General features: G+C 64.7%; 1 protein-coding gene across 1 annotated transcript; it reads right to left on the minus strand.

Moving 5' to 3' along the window:
* Nucleotides 1-1,224: 1,224 nt before the first annotated feature.
* Nucleotides 1,225-16,025, minus strand: LINGO3 (leucine rich repeat and Ig domain containing 3). The gene is made up of 2 exons (XM_045491347.1): nucleotides 15,920-16,025; nucleotides 1,225-5,447 (listed from the first exon to the last, which is right to left on the minus strand). The coding sequence occupies exon 2, from the start codon at nucleotides 5,399-5,401 to the stop codon at nucleotides 3,623-3,625; it is 1,779 nt and encodes a 592-aa protein (XP_045347303.1). The 5' UTR covers nucleotides 5,402-5,447; nucleotides 15,920-16,025; the 3' UTR covers nucleotides 1,225-3,622.
* Nucleotides 16,026-19,826: the final 3,801 nt, after the last annotated feature.

The raw sequence follows: 19,826 nt of genomic DNA on the forward strand, positions 1-19,826 counted from the left end.
TCCGGGACTCCCCGGAGAGGGTGCTGGCTGGAGGAAACTGCCCTCCTTCCTAGCTCCATCTGGGAGGGGAAATCGAGACAGGGATGTTCAGCGTCCCTGCCCCGGGCCCACGTGTGCTACCTGGACCTGTGTCCTGTGTTTTGGGGGACCCCACGGACAACACCCTCTGAGGGGCCCCTCCTCGGTTTCCAGCCACCAACAGGCTGGGTCCTCTTTAGCTGGGCCTAGGCTGCCCCAGGAAGGAGGACCCCTCAGCCAATGCCCCTGGAATAAGACGGGATTCAGGAAATCCTGGGCCTTGAACCCGGTTCAAGGGGAAGGAAGGCTCTGAGGGAGGGTCCCGTGGCCCAGCACCCTGGCCTCCTGGCTCCTTTTAAATCAGGCACGGGGGGGGGGGGGGGCGCACCCACAGCCGTGACATGTCCCCAGCTTCAAATGGGGAACTGAGACCCGGAGTGACACTGAGTGGCATTTGAGAACTGCCCCTGGCCACCTCGCCCAGGTCAGAGTCTGCTGACCACTCTGACTCGGCCTGCCTCTTTCCAGAGAGAGCGCACGCAGGCTCTCGGGAGCTGAGTTTCCAGCTCAGACGGGCTCTGGGCCCGAGTTTCCCCAGTCGGCAGTGCGGATAAAGCTGCCTGCTCTCGGAGGCGCCTGGCTGGCTCCGTCGGAAGGGCCCGTGGCTCTTGATTTCGGGGTCGTGGGTTCGAGCCCCACCTTGAACATAACATACTTAAATAAATAAGTCTTTAAAAAAAAAGCTGCCTGCTTTCTCTCAGAGGCCTCAGAAGCAGGGAGACTGATGGGACCCCTTAGAAGCGGAGAGACACCCCCCCCCCCCACCCCCGGCCTGGAGGAAGCTGCCAGCTGTGAGGGCACAGCAGGAGTGCCCCACCTCCCCTCAGCTGGGGGCTCTGGGCAGATGCCCTCCATCCTCTGGCCCTCCCTGTGCCTCTCTGTGAAGTGAGGTCATGACAGGACCCGGCTCCCAGGGTGTCACCTGCATGGCAGGAGCTGGGGAACAGCACGCGGGAACAGCTCGGGCACTCCCGAAGTGCTCCTGTAACGTCGTCTCAGCAGGCCGCTGTCACTCCACAAACACCTGTGGCTCAAGGCCAGTTCCGGGGCTGGAACGAGACAGTTCCCCCTGGGGACCCCAGAAGCCACTGCTTCCTGCCCTCACTCCTCCCATGAGAATTCAAAACAAAAAGACTGAGTCTGTTATTAAATCAGCTTCATTTTATTAGATTCCAACCAAATACAGCAGGAGGGGGCCGCGGGGCTAGGGGGCTGGGGGGGGCTGGGGGGCTGGGGGTCTTGGTTCCTGTTAGGATGGGGGGCTGGGGGGGGTCTCGGCGCATGTTGGGATGGGGGTTGGGCAGAGGGGGTGGGAGATCCCACTTTGCTGACTTTCGGTCAAGTCCTAATGCTGCTGTGAGAACACACCCCTCCCATCTGTGATGATGGTAAAGGCACTTGAATGTCATTTTGAGGGGCCCTTGGGGTTGTTATGGCAACCAAGGTTAGGAGGATGCGAAGGGGGAAAACTAGTCAGTTCTGCCCAACTCGGGTGGGGTTTGGGGTCGCAGGACACCCCCTTTGGCCGTCACTATGTCCGCCACGAGTGAGGTTGAGGCGGGGTCAGCGGCCCGTCACCCGGCCCCGCTGGCCCGTTTGCGGCCGTGGGAGAAGGACCAGGGCGTCCCGACGCTTCCAGCCACACAGCCCGGGGAGAACGGCCCGCACCCCCTTCCGAGTTCCGTGTGAATCCTTTGCCCCAAACCCCCAGCGTTCACCCAGCTTTGTCTCCGGCTCCTCTCGGAAAGATCTTGAAGGATCCAGGATCCCAGTCAACCGTGAAGCCCATCCATGGGCCTGGCCTCTGTATATGCGGCGGTGGATCTGACCTCAGACCCATTTTACAGATGAGGACACTGTAGTCTGGGTGGTTCTCAGTCACCAGATGAAATTACCCACGTGGGCAGGAAGAGGGCTGGTTTCGAGCCTTCCTATAAGGTCCTTAAGAATACTGTCCCGACCTCCTGGCGGGCGGCCAAGCTCCTGACTAGTGGAGGGGTCCCACAACATTTCCCGCACCCCTTCCTCCGATGATGCCCTGTCATCTGGCCCGGGGGGAGGGTGGGGGCAATAATCAGCCTGGGAGAGGCAGGGTCATGGATGGACCCAGTGTGGTGTCTGAATATTTCTGCAAAACCTCAGTTCCTGTTGCTTACCCCCAGTGACGGGGAACTCGCTATCTGCAGAGTAAAGGGGCAGTGACCTGGGGCAAGCTCTTCCTCAGCCTGAGCTATAGTCTGCCCTCGGCTCCCTTGATCTTTAGCTCGAGTTCTGCCCCAAAGAGGCAGACACCGAGGGCCCTCTGCTCCCAACAGCCGGGTCCAGACCCTCCCTGCAGCCTGTCCTGGCCTCGTTCTCCATGGCTGCCCCTGTAGCGCACCTAACGGGGACCCCAAGAACCTCTCACACTCTCTGGCCTCGCTCCCCACACGGGCGGTGGGTCACAGGGCTGGGCACGGTAGGGCCACCCTCGGGGCTCATCTGAGGCTGGCTCAGGGGTAGTGTGGACTCAGGGTGCAGGGTCACTCCAGAGGCCATGCTCCCGAGCCAGGGGCCAGGGCAGCTGTGCCTCCCATGTGGCATGGGCACAGGAAGCAGGTGGCAGCCGTTAGGGGTGCCGGAGGGCGGTAGGGAAATGGCTTCTAGTGGGCAGCCCGCCCTGCTGGGCCAGGGGTCCTGGTGGGAGGGAGTCTGGGGGCGGAGACCGGGGGGCTAGCATGCCGTGTGCTGGGCCCCTGGGGGGAGCATTTACGTGCTCAGCCAGACTTTCCTCCCCCCCCCCCCCCCCCAGAGATGCCTAGTGGATCAGGAGCTGGGTGTGAGCCGAGCGAGTCCTGGCTGGGAGCCGACTGTGTTCCCAGCGTAGGCCGGGCACGTCCCAAGGGTGAGCTGCGTGTCTCGGGTGGGCCGTGTGTCAGCTGCGAGTGTCCTGAGTGCGAGTGGGGGTGTGTCCCAGGTGTGAGCGGTGGTCTCCCGAGAGCCGAGAGCCGGGCAGGCCCGCCGGGAGCTCAGCGGCCGGGCGCACCTGTTCAGGGTCGGCCGGGTGGGAGGTGTGAGCGCTCGGTCTCGGAGCTGGGTGTCGGTTGTGTGTCCTTGGTGTGAACGCGTGTGTGCCGCTGGATGTGAGGTGCGGTGTGGGGCATCCGGGTGTGTGGCCCGTATGGGCTTTCGCGGGCCTCCCCCGGGGGCCGGGTTGCCCTCCGCGCGCTGGACCATCTCCCCCCCCCCCCCCCCCCGTGTGAACTACTTGCTCTGGGGAGGAGGCGGGGGGGGGGGGGGGGGGGTTGGCTCCGGCGGCTCCGAACTCCCACCCCGCCCAGCTCGGGACCCGGCGCGGGCAGGAAGACAGGGTGAAACCTTTAGAAAATGCTTTGCGAAACAATGCAAAAATGCGTCCTGATGAAAAAAGTCCTGTGGTCGGGTCTCTACAAAAAAAGGGGAAGTTCCGCCAGGAGGCGGCCGCGGGGAGGGAGGCCCCCCGCTTCCGGCTCCGGGAAATGCATAGGTGGTCGTCAGCCGGGCCCGCGTGGGGGCGCCCGGACCCTCAGATCATCTTCATGGTGAACCTGCGCGCCCCCCCCTGGCCCGCGGCGGCGGCCGGCCCGTCCACCTTGCGGAAGGAGTACTCCACCGAGAAGTTGTTCTTATGCTGCCCGCGGCCGCGGCTCCACACGAACAGCAGCAGGAAGCAGAAGAGGACGACGCCCAGGAAGGTGATGCAGCCCATGGCGGTGGACACCAGGATGGTGGTGAGGTCCAGCGGGAAGCGCGCGGCCGCCTGCGTGTCGTTGCGGCCCTCGCCCGGGGTCCGGTTGGCGGCGGGCTCGGGCTGCACGGTCAGCGTGGCGAAGTAGGTGTCGTTGCCGCCCGCGTTGCTGGCCACGCACGTGTACGTGCCGCTGTCCTGCGGGCGCGCGCCGCGGATCTCCAGCGTGCCCCCCGGCAGCACGCGCGCGCGCCCGGCGCTGGCGGCGGTCACGGCGCGGTGGCGCGGCGTCACCCAGGCCACGGTGGGCGCGGGCTCGCCCTCGGCGCGGCACAGGAAGCGCACGTCGTCGCCCGCGGCGGCCGTGACGCGCTGCAGCCGCCGCTCGCGGATCTTGGGCTTGCGGCACACGAAGTACTCGAAGAGCACGGAGTCGGGCAGGTTGCGCAGCGCGTCGCCGCGGACCTCGGCGGGGGTGGCGCAGGCCGGGAGCCGCCCGTCGAAGTTGAGGGTCTTCCGGCGCTGCACGATCCAGAGCAGGCGACAGTCGCAGGCCAGCGGGTTCCCGTCCACGCGCAGCGTCTCCAGCGTGTTGACCGAGTGGAAGGTGCTCTCCTCCAGCGTGGACAGCAGGTTGTTGGAGAGGTTGAGCAGGCGGATCTGCCGCAGCCCCAGGAAGGCCTGCGGCTCCACCACGGCCAGCAGGGCGCCGGCCAGGTGCAGCTCGCGCAGGCGGACCAGGTCGCGGAAGGAGCCGCGCGGCACCGTGCTGATGGGGTTGTGGGACAGGTTGAGGCAGGTGAGGTGGGCCTGGTGGCGGAGCGCGGCCGCCGGCACGGCGGTGATGTTGGTGTGCGTGACGGACAGCGAGGTCAGGTTGAGGCCCTGCAGGCTGCCGGCGGCCACCTCCTCCAGCAGCGGCCAGTTGTCGATCTCCAGGTGCAGCAGGCCGGGCAGCCTGCGGAAGTTCTGGTCTTCCAGGGCGGCGATGGCCAGGTGGCGCAGCCGCAGGGCGCCCAGGCCCCGCAGGTGGCCCAGGGACTCGCCCGACAGCGCCGTGAGGTTGCAGCGCTCCAGGGTCAGCTCCTCGAGCGCCAGCAGCCCCGCGAAGGCCCGGCGCGAGATGAACACCAGGTGGTTGTCGCCCACCTCCAGCCGGCGGAGGCTGCGCAGGTCCTGGAAGGTGTAGTCCAGGAGGATGACCAGCTTGTTCTCGCTCAGGTCCAGCAGCGTGAGGTTGTCCAGGCGCGTGAAGACGCCGGGCGGGATGAGCTTGAGCAGGTTGCCCCGGAGGCGCAGGACGCGCAGGCGCGGCAGGTTGGCGAAGGCGCCCGGCTCCACGTGCGCGATCACGTTCTCGCTCAGGTCCAGCTCCTCCAGCAGCGGCAGCGCGGCCAGGTCGCCCGGGTTCAGGCAGCGGATGCGGTTGCGGCTGAGCTCCAGCAGGCGCGTCTCGGCCGGGATGCCGTCGGGCACGGCGGTCAGCCGGCGCCGGGGACAGGCCACCGCGCGCGTCTGCGCCGTGCACTCGCAGCGGGCGGGGCAGCCGCCGGCCGGGGGCGGCGCCGCGGGCAGGAGCAGGAGCTGGAGGCTCAGGACGCACAGCCAGCAGGTCATGGTGCGGAGCGTGGGCCTAGGGCCGCGCCACCATCCTCGTGGGCACCTGAGGGTTGCGGGGGGGGGGGGGGGGCAGCGTTAGCACGCGTGCGCAAGACGCGGTTATCCGCCGTGGGGCCCACAAAACCTGTGCCCGCAGTACCCACCACAGCCAACAGGTGCAAACCACCCAAATGCCCATCAACAGATGAACAAACACGTGGTCCATCCACACGGAACGTCACTCGGTCCCCAGCAGGAGCGAGGCGCCCGCCCCCGCCGCCCCGCGGACGGACCCCGAACACACGGCGCTCAGGGTGGGAAGCGGACACGAGAGGCCACGCGCGGTGTGAGTCCGCGGGTGTGAAACGTCCAGAACAGGCTCATCCACGGACGGGAAGGGGGCTCGTGGGAGCCGGGGGCTGGGGAGGGGGTGAGGGGTGACAGCTCACGGGGACGGGACTTCTTTTGGGGGTTGTGGAATGTTCTGGATTTAGATGGTGCTGATGGTTGCACAGCTCTGTGAATATACTAAAAGCCACTGAAATGTATACTTTAAATTTTCTTAATGTTTATTTTTGAGAGAGAAAGGAGTGTAAGTGGGGGAAGGGCAGAGAGAGAGAGGGAGACACAGAATCCGAAGCAGGCTCCAGGCTCCGAGCTGTCAGCACAGAGCCCGATGTGGGGCTTGAACTCACTAACCACGAGATCATGACCTGAGCGGAAGTCAGACGCTTAACGGACGGAGCCACACAGGCGCCCCTGAAATGTATACTTTAAAAGGGCAAGTTTGTGTTATGTGAATTTTATCGTAATAAAAAATAAATTGCAAGAGGAAACATTTATTGAACTGGAGAAGAACTTCACAAGTATAGGTTAAATTTTGGGGTACAGCCCCCCAGAACACTTACTGGGTGCCTACTGTATACCAGTCTCCAAACACACTGATGAACAAGGCAGATCCCGCCCTCCTGGGGTTCACATCCACCCTGTGGGGATACAGGTGGTCTAAATATTCCCCCCTGTCTTCCCCCCCCCCCCCGGAGGCCTTACCAGGCCCCCCCCCCCCACCCGTCTTGCCCTTCCTCAGTTCCCTGTGTCTACACCGGTCCAACCAGCACATGAAATTACAGGTTAAAGCCCTGTTCGTTGTCTGCTCCCTGTGGATTGCAACCTCTCCAAGGCACTTGTGTTCATCACTTCCGGTTTCTCAGAGCCTAGACCTTCGGGGCTCAGTCAACACAAGCAGCAAGACCAGAGAATGTGGCCCGGGTGCTCTGAAAGGAAGAGTCGGTGATCCCGGGGGAAGGAGATGCAGCTGGAAAGGTGACACGTGAGCTGAGACCCAGATGTAGGTGGACCTGTGTCCCCCCCCCCCCCCAAAAGACACATGCGGGGCTTAACCCCCGGTACCTGTGAACGGGACCTTGTTCCACTGACCGCTGTCCTATCACAAGAGGGAAACTTGGACACACACCGATGCGCCCAGGGAGTGAGGCCACGTGAAGACCGAGGCGGGGGTTGAAGTGATGGGTCAGTAAGCCAAGGGTGGTGGGGAGCCCCCGAAAGCTGGATGGGGCAGAGAGGATCCTCCCACGGAGCCTTCCTTCGGAGGGGACGGGGCCCCGCAAGACATTGGCTTCAGACTCGGCCTCCGGGGCTGAGAGAGAATAGATGTCTGTTGTTTTAAGCCACTCCGTTTGTGGTGGTCTGTTGTGACGGTCAGGGAAGTGCCCGCGGTGTCCGCGGAAGGGAGGGCTGGGCTGGGGGAGCAGCCAGTGCAAAGGCCCCGAGGCAGAAGGAGTGAGTGAAGGGGTTGGGGGAGGGAGGCCAGATGGTGTGGGGCGTGCAGGGCCCCGGGCCTGCCCATCTCGCCTGCTGGCCCCGCCACCCCTTGCCCCTCCCCCCACTCTTCTGGGCTGCAGCCCAGATCCCGGGGGTCAAGGTGGGGTGTGGGTGGGGAGGCTCCAGCCAGATGGCAGGGATGGGGGCTGCCCCGTTAGCCGGTCCGCTATTTTCGGCATCTTAGCAGCTGCAGCCCCCCAAGGCTCCCCCCGACCCCCCCCTCGTCCCAGGAGAGGCTGCCTGTTTCCGCGCTGTCCCCAGAGGCCCGGCTCGGCAGGGGCTCAGGCAGCAGATCCTCGTCGGCTCAACATCTGTGAGGCCAGCGCCTGCCTTCCTGGGCCCTTTGGGGAAGTAACACACGGAGCCCCCGAGGAACTGCCACCGAACGCTGGGGGACAGTCACATAACGGGGGGAGAGTCTGCGCTCTGCAGGTGCCACCCAGTGACGATAAAGTCACCCTGGGGCAAGGCGGCCCTCGTCCAGCCACTGGCGATTTGATGAAGAGCGGAGATTCGGACGCAGACGCGCGGGCAAGACGGCTCCGTGTCGGCGGATTGGAGGGTGCACCCGCGAGCCACGGGACACCGCAGGTCACCGGTCACCCCCAAGAGCTGGAAGAGGCAAGGGACGATCCTCCCCCAGAGCCCTGAGCGGGGGCCCAGCCCGGGGGGTCCCTTGAGTTTGCGCTTCTGGCCTCCGGAACACACAGAGAACACAGTCCTGTCGCTTTCAGCCGCCGCGATTGTGGCGTTTTGCGAAGGGGGCCTCGGGGCACTGGCGCGAGACTTCAAGAGGGGCCGTGGATCCCTGACAAAGACCGCGCGGGAGCAGACGCCGTGGCCACGCAGGTTTGCTGCCTGTCGCGTGAAAGCGCGGACTGGGGCTAACCTACGTGTCCATCAGCGGGGGAGGACGTAAGCTGTGACCCCCGGTTGTGGCGGGGCTCTGGGAGACACGGATGGACCCGCAGAGAAAGACAGCCGGGGTGCAGTTAGACGGGGCTTAGAGACAAACCGGCTTGCCAGGCAATTACAGACAGCATAGCCCTGTTCACGGCAAAATACGGGAACACAGAACACCGAACGGAATTCTCGACTCGGGCGGACGCGTGAATCCGAGGGCAGGTGCCCCCCCAAAACGCCCGGGGACTCGCACACCGCACGGGACAGCACCGTGAGCGGTGGGAAGGGGGTTGCTCACTCTCAGCTCACACCGCGAGGAAAGCAAGCATCATCCGGTGTCCGGGATGTCACGGGTCCCCGCTCCCTGCCCCCGGCTGGCGGACGTGGGGGGGCTGTGGGAGGGAGCGAGAGCTGGCTGGTTGTGCCCTCCCCCTGCAGCTGTCCTTAATTCTGACCTGGGCATTGCAGGGACACAGTCTTTCCCCAAGGCAAACTTCCTTCCGAGGCTGTTTTTCTAGGTCATTCTCCCCATGTTGTTGCCCTGAACAGCACACGGAGAGGCTGTGTCCCAGGAGGGGACCAGAGAGCCAGAACGGACGGTCCCCTGTTCAGCTGCCCGACTCACAATTCTGGCAAATTCCTAACTTAAACTAGTCCCTGAGTGTGAGGTTACTCCTAGGTCCCTGTCCCAGCCTGTGCCGTTCCCTGTGGTCAAGGGGTAACTGTCCTCTCCCCGGGGAACTGGGGACAGGGCCCCTGACTGTAAGAACTTGGGGCCTCTCTGGCTTTGCCCCAACGAGGAAATGGGCGGTATGGCTCAGCCCCCAAACAGATTCCTTGTGCGGGCAGAACTGCCTGCTTGGTTCTTTCTGCAGCAGAGAATTTCAGCCCCCTCGAGTATACTTCAGTCCTCCCTGAGGCCCCCAAGGCCCTGCACGACTTGCCCCCGTCCCCTCTCTGCCCTCCCCTCCTCCCTCTCTCCCCCTTGCTCACTCTGCTCCAGCCACACGGGCCTTCGTGCTGTCCCTCCAACACGCCAGACAGGTCCTGCCCCAGGACCTTTGCACACGACGTTCCCACTGCCTGGAACACCTTCCCTGCATGGCTCTCTCCCTGACTTTATTTGGGTCTCACCCCTAATGTCACTCCCCTGGTGACTCTCTGTACTACAGTCCCCATCCTCGTCTATTTTTTTTTTTTTTGAGCACGCTCTACACCCAAAGTGGGGCTCAAACTCAAGAGTTGCACGCTCCACTGACGGAGCCAGCCAGGTGCCCCCATCCTAGTCTCTCTGAATGCTATTAAACCCTTGTTTATTGCTGGTCTCCCGTCAGCCGGACTGTGAACCTCCCCCCTCCTCCTCCTCAGGGCAAACGCCTCTGCTCTGTGCCAGCCCTGGGGTCAGGGCTCCACCTGGATGGTCCCACAACAACCGCATGGGGAGGGGGGACACGCTGCTGTCACCTTAACTTTACAGACAGGAACAGTGAGGCTCAAAGCAACCTAAGTCACCTGCTCTGGTCCACACAGCACATCAGAGGTGGCAGGGGACGGTCTCGGGTGAAGCCGGCCACGATTTGCAACACGGCTCTCCTGGTCCTGGTTTTTAAGAATTTTTTAATTGAGTATAGTTGACACACAACGTTACCTTAGCTTCGGGGATGTCCTTAAGAATGACTTCTGCTGTCACCTCTGGAGACACCACAACGCTGTTTCCCCTCATTCACTGCCTCTGTCCACCAGTCAGTCAACAAACACCTACCACGTGGGGAACACCTTCCAGGTCCGGGGGACACAGAGCACGGAAGACCGAGAGCTTGCTTTCTCGGAGCCGAACGATATCAAAGGAGGTAAATGCACGCGCCCTCTCCCGCCTCCCGGGGCCGCCGGCGGAGAAACGTATATCCAGGGAAGGGGCGGCGTGGCGAGGGGGCTGCGAAGATCTAATCTACCGAGAGAGGGATGTTCCATCAGAGACCGAGCAGATGGCTCGGGGGGGGCGGTCGGGTGGAGGGCACATCAGGGGCAAACGCCGCGAGCGGGGGCCGCGCGGTCCAGGCAGGGCGCTGAGGCCAGAGAGGAGGGCGGACTGTTTAAAATTTTAAGTTGTTTTCAAGCTGGAAAGAATTCTCAACAATTAGCCAGCACAGGATATGGGTAAGGACGAAATCTGGAAGGAGGCATCAGGCGACGAGAGGTCGACCCGGTCTACTGTCCCCGCCCCTTGTGACCTGTGATGAGCCGTGCACCCTCTCTGTGCCTTGCCTGTCACAGGAGCAGGGCCGCGCAGGCTGGGACCCAGCTCGTCACCCGAAACCTCCTCTCAGGCGCGGCCTCGTCGTCTCCGCGGGGGCGGGGGTGCGGGGGGCCGGAGCTTCTGACGCCTCCCCCGGAGGTCCTGGGTACCCCCTGTGTCTGTCGCTTTCGGATGGTCGAGGGGCTGGGCACCCCGGGAAGGAAGGGCCCCTCTGCAGACCGGTTTCCTCTCCCGGGGCCTCAGGGTGGCGTCAGGAGGCCGGGACCCTGGGTTCCCTCCCCGGTAGAGGTCTGGATTCGGGTCCTGCCTCTGCGGGGTCGTTAGAGCCCGGGGCCCGTTCCCTGCGGGAGGCGAGAGGGTCAGCTAGAGCCGATGCTGCAGGAAGGGCGGGCCAGGGCACAGGCGGGGCGGTGGGACCGCGTCACCATTCTCTGCCCCCCCGGGGCCGCGGCCCTGGGGGAGGTGACACGCACCTGCGCCCAGACCCTGCGTCCCCGCCCTGCCCAGCACCTGGCACCCACCTGGGGCCCCTCCTCCCGGCTGCCCAGACGAAATGCCCCTGTTAGCGGATGACCCTGGTTTTGTGTCTCGGGCAGCACGTCTCCCCTGAGCTCCAGTCCTGGGGACCCGGCCGCATGCCCGACCTCTCCAGGGGCGGGGGGTGCAGCACCCAGGCAACGGGGAGCCGTCCCCGCTCCACCCCCCCGCCCCGCCTCCCGCACAAGCTGGGATCGTGGCAACCCCCCACCCCCAGCCAATCCGTCAGCAGGTGCCGTGAGCCCCACCTCCGAGCACATCCCAGCTCCCCCTCGCTCTGGATCTCCTGTCACTGCCGGGCCACCGCCAACCCGCTGCAGGCCAGCTCACACCTGAGCTCTCAACAGACGTCCTCTGCGGCCTCAGGGTTCCCATCTGCACAATGACACCGGGGGATGTGGGAGGGTTGGATGACAGCCGTCACCACTGAGGGGTGACGTCATTCTCCGGGGGGCTGTCCCAGGCACTGCGGGGTGTTCAGCAGCGTCCCCGGCCCCCACCCGCTCGACGCCAGGGGCATCGCCAGTCATGACAACCACAGATGTCCCCAGACGGGGAGGCAGGACCACCCCAGGTGACAGCCCCATCTACGGATGCGCGGCACACGGCAGGCGCGCGCTTGACGCCCCAGGAGGAAGGGAGCTGATTATCAGCCTGTGTTACAGACGGGAGAGCAGAGGCCCAGAGAGGGGAAGCCACCCGGCCAGGGCCACAGAGCAGGTGACAAGCAGATCCAAGACTCGAGCCCACGCCCCGTTCTCCACGGCTCTCCCAGGGTCAGGGGACCCCCGTCCTCCACAGAACCACGACCTCTGTCAGCTCCGCAGACCCAGGGGCCTGCCCTGAGCCAGCCGGGCAGGACGGTGGGGCCCCCCGGGACCGCAGCCCCTCCTCCCACACCACACAAAGCTTTGGGGTCGGCAAGCCTGGGCGCCGGGAGGAGGGCCAAAGGGCATTTCCTCCCTGCTGTGGCCAGGTGACGGGGGCCCCTCCCCGCTGCAGATTCAGGGCCTCTGCCACCCCGCCTTCCAGCCGGGCGAGCACTCAGGGGCTGGTCGCCAGAACCTCCCCGCCCTTCTTCCCACCTAAACGCAAATCCCTCGGGGGCCGAGCCATCCCGGCCCCGCGTCCAGCGGGCAGGTGACTTGTGTTGCAAGGACAGAGTGTCACTGCCATGACCAGGCCCTCTGCAGGGCGGCTGCGGTCACCGCGGGCGGGGGTCTGGGGCGTGGAGACAGCCAGCTACCCAGTCACCCTGCGTGTCCATTTCTCCTCCTGAAACCTACTGTGTGGCAGGTCCCGACCGGGGCTGGGCCTTTGTGGCCGCATGTGTCCCGTTTCAAGTTTTTAACTCAGCGTCTTTAGTTCCCTCACGGTGTCGTGCAACCATCACCTCTCTCCAATTCCAGAACATTCCATCTCGCCAAAAGGAATCCCCGTCCTCATCAGCCATCACCTCTGCCCCCCTCCCCAGCCCCCACGTTTCGCACACGTGGACTCACACCCCGTGTGGCCTCTCGTGTCCGGTTCCCTCCCGGGGCGTCGTGTTGGGGGGGCAAGCAGACAGGAATCGTGAAAATGGTTATCGGCAGCAGGATGGTTTGGGAAAAGTGGGGGGTCTGTTACGGTCTGATGCTTGGTCCCACAAGGCCTGGGGGGGCCTCGCCGAGTTGACCTGAACGGGAGGGCTGGTGAAACGGCCACTCCTACGATGCCTATATCCTGCTCCCTGGAACCCCTGAATGTCACCCTACTCCCTGGAACCCCTGAATGTCGCCCTACTCCCTGGAACCCCTGAATGTCGCCCTAGGTGGCCACCAGGATCCCGTTTGCCAATGACCTTAAGGATACCGTTGAGCTGACCTCAAGGTGGGGAGACTCTCCCAGACGACTGGGCGGGGACCAGCATCCCCACGAGGTCCCCACGAGAGCGAGGCAGAGAGCCGGGCGGACCCCATGCCGCCGGCCGTGAGGAAGGAGGGGCCGTGGGCCCAGGATGCGGCACCTCTGGAAGCCGGAAAAGGGGGGAGACGGGGCTCCCTGGGGCCCTGGGGGCAACCGGCCCTGCCCACGCCTGGGTCTTAGGACTTCTGAGCCCAGAGCTGTCAGAGAACCAGTGTGTGTGGTTGTAAGCCCTAGGTTGGTGGCCGTTTGTGACAGTGGCCCGGGAGAGGCGTGTGGTCTTGAAGAGGTGGGCGGAGGTCCCCGCGGAGCTGTGGGCCTCCTTCCAGGGGCTGGGGAGAGCAAGCGGCCGAGCTCCCCACGGGGTGCCTCAGCACCAGCTCACGGGTGGGGGGGGGGCCCACGGGGAGGGGCCCTGAGATCTGTCCATCATGGCGGGACCTGGGCAATTGCAGAGCCCTCCCCCCACCCCCAAACTGTCCGGGGACTAATTTGCCATCAAGCTCTGAGGCCAAGGAGGAGGAGAGTGTGGCTGGGGTACCCGCGCCCCTCCCCTGGGACAGAGGCGGCCTGGCCAGGCCCCCAGAACCTTCCACCCACCTCCTCTGTTCTGAGTGAGCCTGCTCCCCGTCCAGGCCACAGGAGACACATCCTCCCACCCCTGCCAGGCCAGGGGATGCTGAGGACTGCTTAGGGCAAGGCCGGGCAAGGTCCCCCTGGAGGCCACAGCTGAACCCACGGGGCAGCCGGGGGTGGGGGGGTTGGAGATGGTGGAAGCTGGCAGCTGGACCCCCTCTGCACCCCCTCCCCCCACAATGGGGGCAGGAGGGAGCACGGGGAGTTTGCTTTGGCAGGGTCTAGAAACGTCCCCCACGTAAGCTTCTAGACAGACTCGGAAGGTGGGGGCCCAGCCGCAGCAGCACCCGGCCCTCTGAGGCCCTGCTTTTGGGGACACACGACTGACCCCCCCCCCCTGCCGTTTGGTGAGCCGTGTGTCCTAGATCCACACCCTCCTGGGGCTTTCATCCATGACAATTCATTAAGCTCTAATTAGTCTCCCGTCTGCCGACAGTCCCTTAACCCCTTGGGGGGCTGGGGGCCTCCCGACCCACTTTCCTTGCAGCCTGTGCACGAGCACCGTCAACTGCCCTCTACAGGTGAGGCTTCTAGATCGGAACTACTTTTTGAAATGCTCACCATAGACCGTGGCCGCTCACCCGCCAGCCCAGCCGCGCGGGTGGCAGTAATGAAGCCCATTCGGAGAAAAGGAGACGGAGGGTCAGAGTGATCCCCGGCGCATCCAGCCTCACTAAGCTTAAGAGTCAACGTCTGGACGTGCCAGCTCCTTTCCGTTAAGTGCGAGAGCCCCGCTGGAGGGCAGAGGACGCTCTTCTGAGGCCCGGGACTGACACACGGGAAGATGATGACGGCTCACTCAGGCCCACCTGGGGCGAGCTCTGCCTGGAGAGTTCCCCGAGAGGCTGTCTACCTGGTGACGAGGTGGTGACTCAGGGGTGCCCAGGAATGACAGCACTGTGGGAAGAGCAGTCGGGCTGCTGGCTCACATCTGCCTTCCGTGCCCACTCAGCGAGGCACCTTCAGATCCCGGGCTCCGTCTGGGGGCGGCTAGGAGCCACCCCCATTGTACAGAAGAGCACACTGAGGCCGAGCAGACACCAGGCAGAGCTGTGGGGACCCAGCAGCCACCGGCGCGCACCCGTCTGTTAGGTCAGCCTCAGAGCTGGAGCTCAGAGAGGGGCCATCCTATGTCGGAAGTCACCAGACGGGCCGGGGAACGGAAGGAAAGCCCGGGCGCGGGAGGCTGGCTCCGGCCCTTCCGAACCCCCGTCCCGGGGCTGGGCCGTCACCCCGTGCCGTCCAGGTGGAGTGCAGGACGTCTCTGGGGTCTCCCAGTTCACAACCTGCCCCAGATGGCAGCTGCTTTGGCTCAGAGGTGCCCGTGGCGCGCCTCGGCCGATACTCCTGACACAGACAAGCCCCTCTTTGCCCACCGCCTCATCCACGCTGAGACCCTGTGTCCTCTGCCTTCTGTCCCTCAAATACCACGCTCTTTGCAGCCTTCACACCCCGTCCAGGGAGGCCTCCTGGGTTGCTCCGGGTCTCACTGCCCTGCCGGTCCAGAGGTCCCCTCACCCATCAAGTCCCAGATGGTCCCTCAGCCTGATGTCACGTCACACCAGACACCCCCTTCCGACCCCCTGCCAGAAGCAAGAGGTTCTCAACCATCTCTGTGCACACACGGATCCACCAGGGGGTTGCTTGTTCGTAATGCAGCGTCGGGGCCCGAACCTCGGAACTGGGGGGCTGCGGTGCCTGGGTCTTTCGCGCCCAGAGCACGCTTTGAGGAAACCAGTTATTAAAGCGGTTTGCAAGTAAGGACCGGGTCTTTTCTTGGGCCCAGACCGAGGCACAGGGCACTGTCCCCCCTCGCCCCAACTTGTTGAATGGGGCTCACCGGCCAGGCCCCACAGGCCCAGGGGGCACCCAGGCCCAAACTCAGGGGATGGAAAGAAGCTTTCCGCCCCATCCTTGGTGTTGTCTGGACACAGGCCCACAGCGCAGAGGGTTCAGCCCTGCGCCCCCAAATGCCTCCCCACCGGGCTGAGCTGTCCCCAGCCCAAGAGAGGGAGCCTGTCTGGTGTGGACCCCAAACGCCCCCTTCTCTGTCCTGGCATCTCAGCACCTCCAGGCTGGCCCAGACCCCGCTGCAGGGGTGAAGCCCCTATCCCCGCCGTCTTCCAACAGCACCCCCCCACCCCAGGACCCTGCCAGGGCTCCCTTCTTCCCCCCTGGAAGGGAGCGCATCCTTCCTGGTGTCCTCGCCGCCCCAGAGAGACGCCCACCCGGCTCCGCGCTCCTCAGCGCCCCAGGGGAGGGGCGAGGGGACCCCAGCGTGGGGAGTGGCCCCCAAAGTTTCCAGGGGGAGCGCCGGGGGTCTGGCGGGGAGCGAGGCGCCCAGGAGGGGCGGCGCAGGGCGAGTGCCCCGGGGCGAGGACGGGGGCGCGCGGGGGTGGGGGTGGGGGGGGCTGCGGGGCGCGGGCGGAGCGGGGTCGCCGGCCCGCGCGGCCACTCACCTGGGCGGCTCCGCCGCGGACACGGCGCGGGCTGCGGCGCGAGGGCCGCCCGGAGCCGACACGAGCCGCCGCCGCCGCCGCCGCCTCCCGGGCCGCCGTGCGCGCCCCCGCCGCGCGCGCCCGCCGCTCTCCCCGGCTGGCGGGGCGGGGGCGCGCGGGGCTGCGCCGGGCCGTGCGCGCCGCCCGCTCGCGGGGTGCGCGGGGCCACGTGCGCGCAGGTGCCAGGACGGGGACGCGAGCAGGCCTCGGGGCGCGTGCGGTCAGTGTGCGCGCTGCCCGCGTTGGCGCCAGTCCGAGGACCCCTGGAGCCGTGGCCTCGGTGGGCCTGCTGAGGCGGTGGCGCAGGAAACGCAGGGGCGCCCCGGCTGGGCCGCTCGGGGACCTGCCCCCTCCTCGAGGCCTCCTCCTCCTCCGTCCGGGCCTCCGCCACCTGGCACGTGTCACCTGCCCCAGCCTCTTCCGCTCAAGCCGGCTCCCCACATGGGCCCCAGAGGCAACCGAACCACTGTGCTCCAGAACCGACCGTGGCTCCTTATTGCCCTCAGGATCGTGTCTAAACTGAGGGTGTGCTTCTGGATCCGCGGCACCCTCTTTCTTCCCACCCTCCCCTTCCTGCTCTTCCTCAAGCACCCGTGCTGCTGCCAGCCTCAGGGCCTCTGCATTTGCTGTTCCCTCTGCCTGCAATGCCGTTCCCTTCATCCTTCCTTTGGCTAGTCTGCAGTCACCTGTGTGTGTTTGAGTACGAGGGCTCTCCCACCGACACCCTCGGCCTGGCGGAGGCAGCGTGCTCAGAGCCTTTCACTGTCACGACCGCGAACAGTTTGGGGACCAGTGGGTGCCCCTGTGCTTGGGAGCCTCAGGGTAGGAGGGGGGCCTCCCTGTCTGGTGAGACGGGTCTTTTCGGAACACCCTCCAGAACCAGGGAGCGTCAGGGTGAAAACTCCCAGGCTGGGGTCCCGTGGCTCCCCCTTGCCAGCGACACAGGGCGGAAGTAGGACAAGGAGTGGGGTGTTTTAGCCTCCGGGACCGGCCTGCCCCTTTCGGAGGGCTCGCTCACTGGGAGGTGGACATCTCTGCAGATCGGGGGCCCTGGGGGCAGAGGACGGGGTTGGGGGCGTCCTCTTCCCCATCTGGCTAATAACGCCAGTGCCCAGCTCATTTCAATCGTAGGCCCTTTGCTGCTCGCTGCCCTCGCTGTCCCAAGGTGGATCCTTCTACCAACCCCATTTCCCAGATGAGCAAAGTGAGGCTCGGAGACGGCACCCCCAGCCCTCCCTGCCCTCTGCATCCACCCAGCTGCTTCGATGGCAGCTTGGTGTCAGCTCAGCCACCTGTGACTCAAGCAGGCTCCGTTCCCAGACTGTCGCGTTGGCTGGAGGCCCAGAAACCGCATCTCAGGAGGCTGCGGGCCAGGCACCCCGCCCCCTCCCCCCCCCCGCCACAGGACGGGGGGTGGAGGGATGGCTCCCTTCCTGGCCACAGAGAGGTCCGGAAGGGGATGTGGGCGGCCGTCCCTCATGGTTCCCCACCCCCATGACCAGCCTAGAACACTGCACAGAGGAGTCATCACCGCGTATGTGCTGTGTGACCTCGGGGAGGTCACTTCCCTTCTCTGAGCTTCTGTGTCTCCCTTTGATGCCTGCTTCTCAGTGCTCTTGGCGGAATGCATTACTGAGCACCTATTGTATACCAGGCAAAGTGCTGGAGGGAGGAGACACTCAGAGAAACGAGGGGGCTCACCAAGGCTGGCGGGGGAAGCGGAGTCACGAAATAGTCATGAAGCGGGGTGGAAATATCAGCAGAGACACCCAGTGCCCAACCCGGGTGGGGGACAGGGACGCTTCCCCGAGGAAGGGCACTGGAGATGAGTCCAGCAGGCTGAGAGGTGACCTGGAGTGGGGGCCAGGCTTCCAATCTAGATCCTGCCACCACTTCCTGGCGATGGGGCTGTGGGAGACTCCCCTCCAGCCTCAGTTTCCACACCTGTAACGCGGGAGTCAGAACAGTCCCCATCTTCTAGACCCGCCCAGACGCCACTCCCAATGACAGAGGGCACACCAGGGTGCCGGCTGCTTTGCCCGGTGTGTGGGCACTGCTCCCAAGCCTGGCTGAAGGGCAGGGGCAGGCCTCGCCCACACGCAGCTCAGGACCTTTGCACGGCCGCTCCTCTGCCTGCACCGCCCTTCCCCTGACTTCCCCTCCTGCTTCCCTGCGCCTGACTCAGGGCTCCACCGGTTCCCTCCTCCTCGGCGCTCTCCCCAGCTAAGATTCGCTGCCATTTCCTGCTTTAATCCTGTTCCCCTGTGCCCTTCCTTCTTTCTGGCTGTGGCTCCAGTGTGCGCACAGCAGGCATCCAGCCGGTCCTGGTTGAATGACTGAGTGACCCAGTGATGTTGAGGGAACCCCAGAGGTGGGGATTCTGAGCAGGGAAGTGGCACCGTGGTTTTCCTCTAAGTACCGCTCCCCAAAGCCGCTGCCTGTCTTCCCCTTTCTGTCCTTGGCCAGCATCTCCCCACTTCCTGTCCCAAGGGAGTGCCTGCCGAGGGCAGGGACCACGCCTGTCTCGCAGGCTGCCATGTCCCAGAGGACGTAGTAGGTGCTTAGCAAACAGCTAGAACGTGCACGTTGGAGTGCGCTGCTCCGATGCGTCCAGCAGTATGACGGAGGGGGGTTCAGCCACCCTGGTGGCCTCTCTGGGCCCAGCATCCCCAGCAAGATGCCACCATAGGGGTGTGGGGACTGTGGAAAGGGGGTCAAAGCGTCCCAGGTGGCGGGGGTGGAAGTACCTGGTTGCCAAGGTTACGACCACTTTTATATGTGTGTGTGTGTGTGTGTGTGTGTGTGTGTGTGCTGGGGATGTTGTCATGGTGATGGACCACCCAGGAGGAGACCACAGCTCCAGATGGGGAAGCCATGAGAGGGGCTGGGGGGCAGGGAGGTGGCCACCTGCCCCGGGGGGGTGTGCCCCTCTGGGTGGGGGTGTGCCTGGGCCACGGGCTTTTCCCCCCTCTTGTGCCCTCACGCCTGGAAAAGCCAGCAGGAGCCCTTAGGCATCAGTAATTATTTCTAAAATCAGAAGCCCTCCTCCTCTTGCCCTCTCTCTCCAGTGCAAAGTGCAGGGTTGGCAGTCACGGCCAGTGGACGGAGGCTGTGGGGACAGGTGGCCTGGGAGCCGCAGGTGTGGCCCCAGACAAGTGGCTTCCTCTCTGTAACTGGGAGTGGAATCATCAAACGTGCAGTGATCGAAGCCTTGGGCTCCGGTTCCAGATCCCTGGGGTCTCGCTGGGTCCCTGCCGTGCGACCTTGAGCTAGCCTCTCTGGGCCCCCGTAGCCTCATCTGCAACAATGGGGATAATAGCAGCGAATCCTGGGGGCTGAGCATCCGGCTCTCGGTTTCGGCTCAGGTCATGATCTCGCGCGCGGTTTGTGGATTCGAGCCCCGCATCGGGCTCTGCGCGGACGGTGCGGAGCCTGCTTGGGATTCTCTCGCTCTCTCCCCCTCTCTCTGTCCACTCCCTCTCTCAAAATAAGTGAATACACTTAAAGAAAAAAAAAAGTAGTAACAGCGAATCCCTCTCGACTGTCAGAGGTTGTTGGTTATTATTTTCTGAGTCAACACTTCCTCGCACTGTGCGTGGTGCCCTTGGGATACGGGGTCCCCAAACACAGGTCCCGCTATCGGGCTGGGGAGACCAGGGGGCCCCAAATCCAGGCTACCAGGCAAATGTCATGTCAAAGGACAAGTTCCGTGGGCCCGAGGGCGGCAGAGGCCAGCGGGGAGTCCAGAGTCTAGCCCTGCTGCTCTGTGGCCTTCATGCCTCGGCATCCAGTTTGTTCGGCCAAGTGGCCTGCGGGGGGGGGCCTAGAACTGGTCTCTCAGGCGGGCATGCGCCCTGGAGAGCAGCAT

Source organism: Leopardus geoffroyi, chromosome A2, assembly GCF_018350155.1.
Source record: "Leopardus geoffroyi isolate Oge1 chromosome A2, O.geoffroyi_Oge1_pat1.0, whole genome shotgun sequence".
Lineage (NCBI taxonomy): Eukaryota > Metazoa > Chordata > Mammalia > Carnivora > Felidae > Leopardus > Leopardus geoffroyi.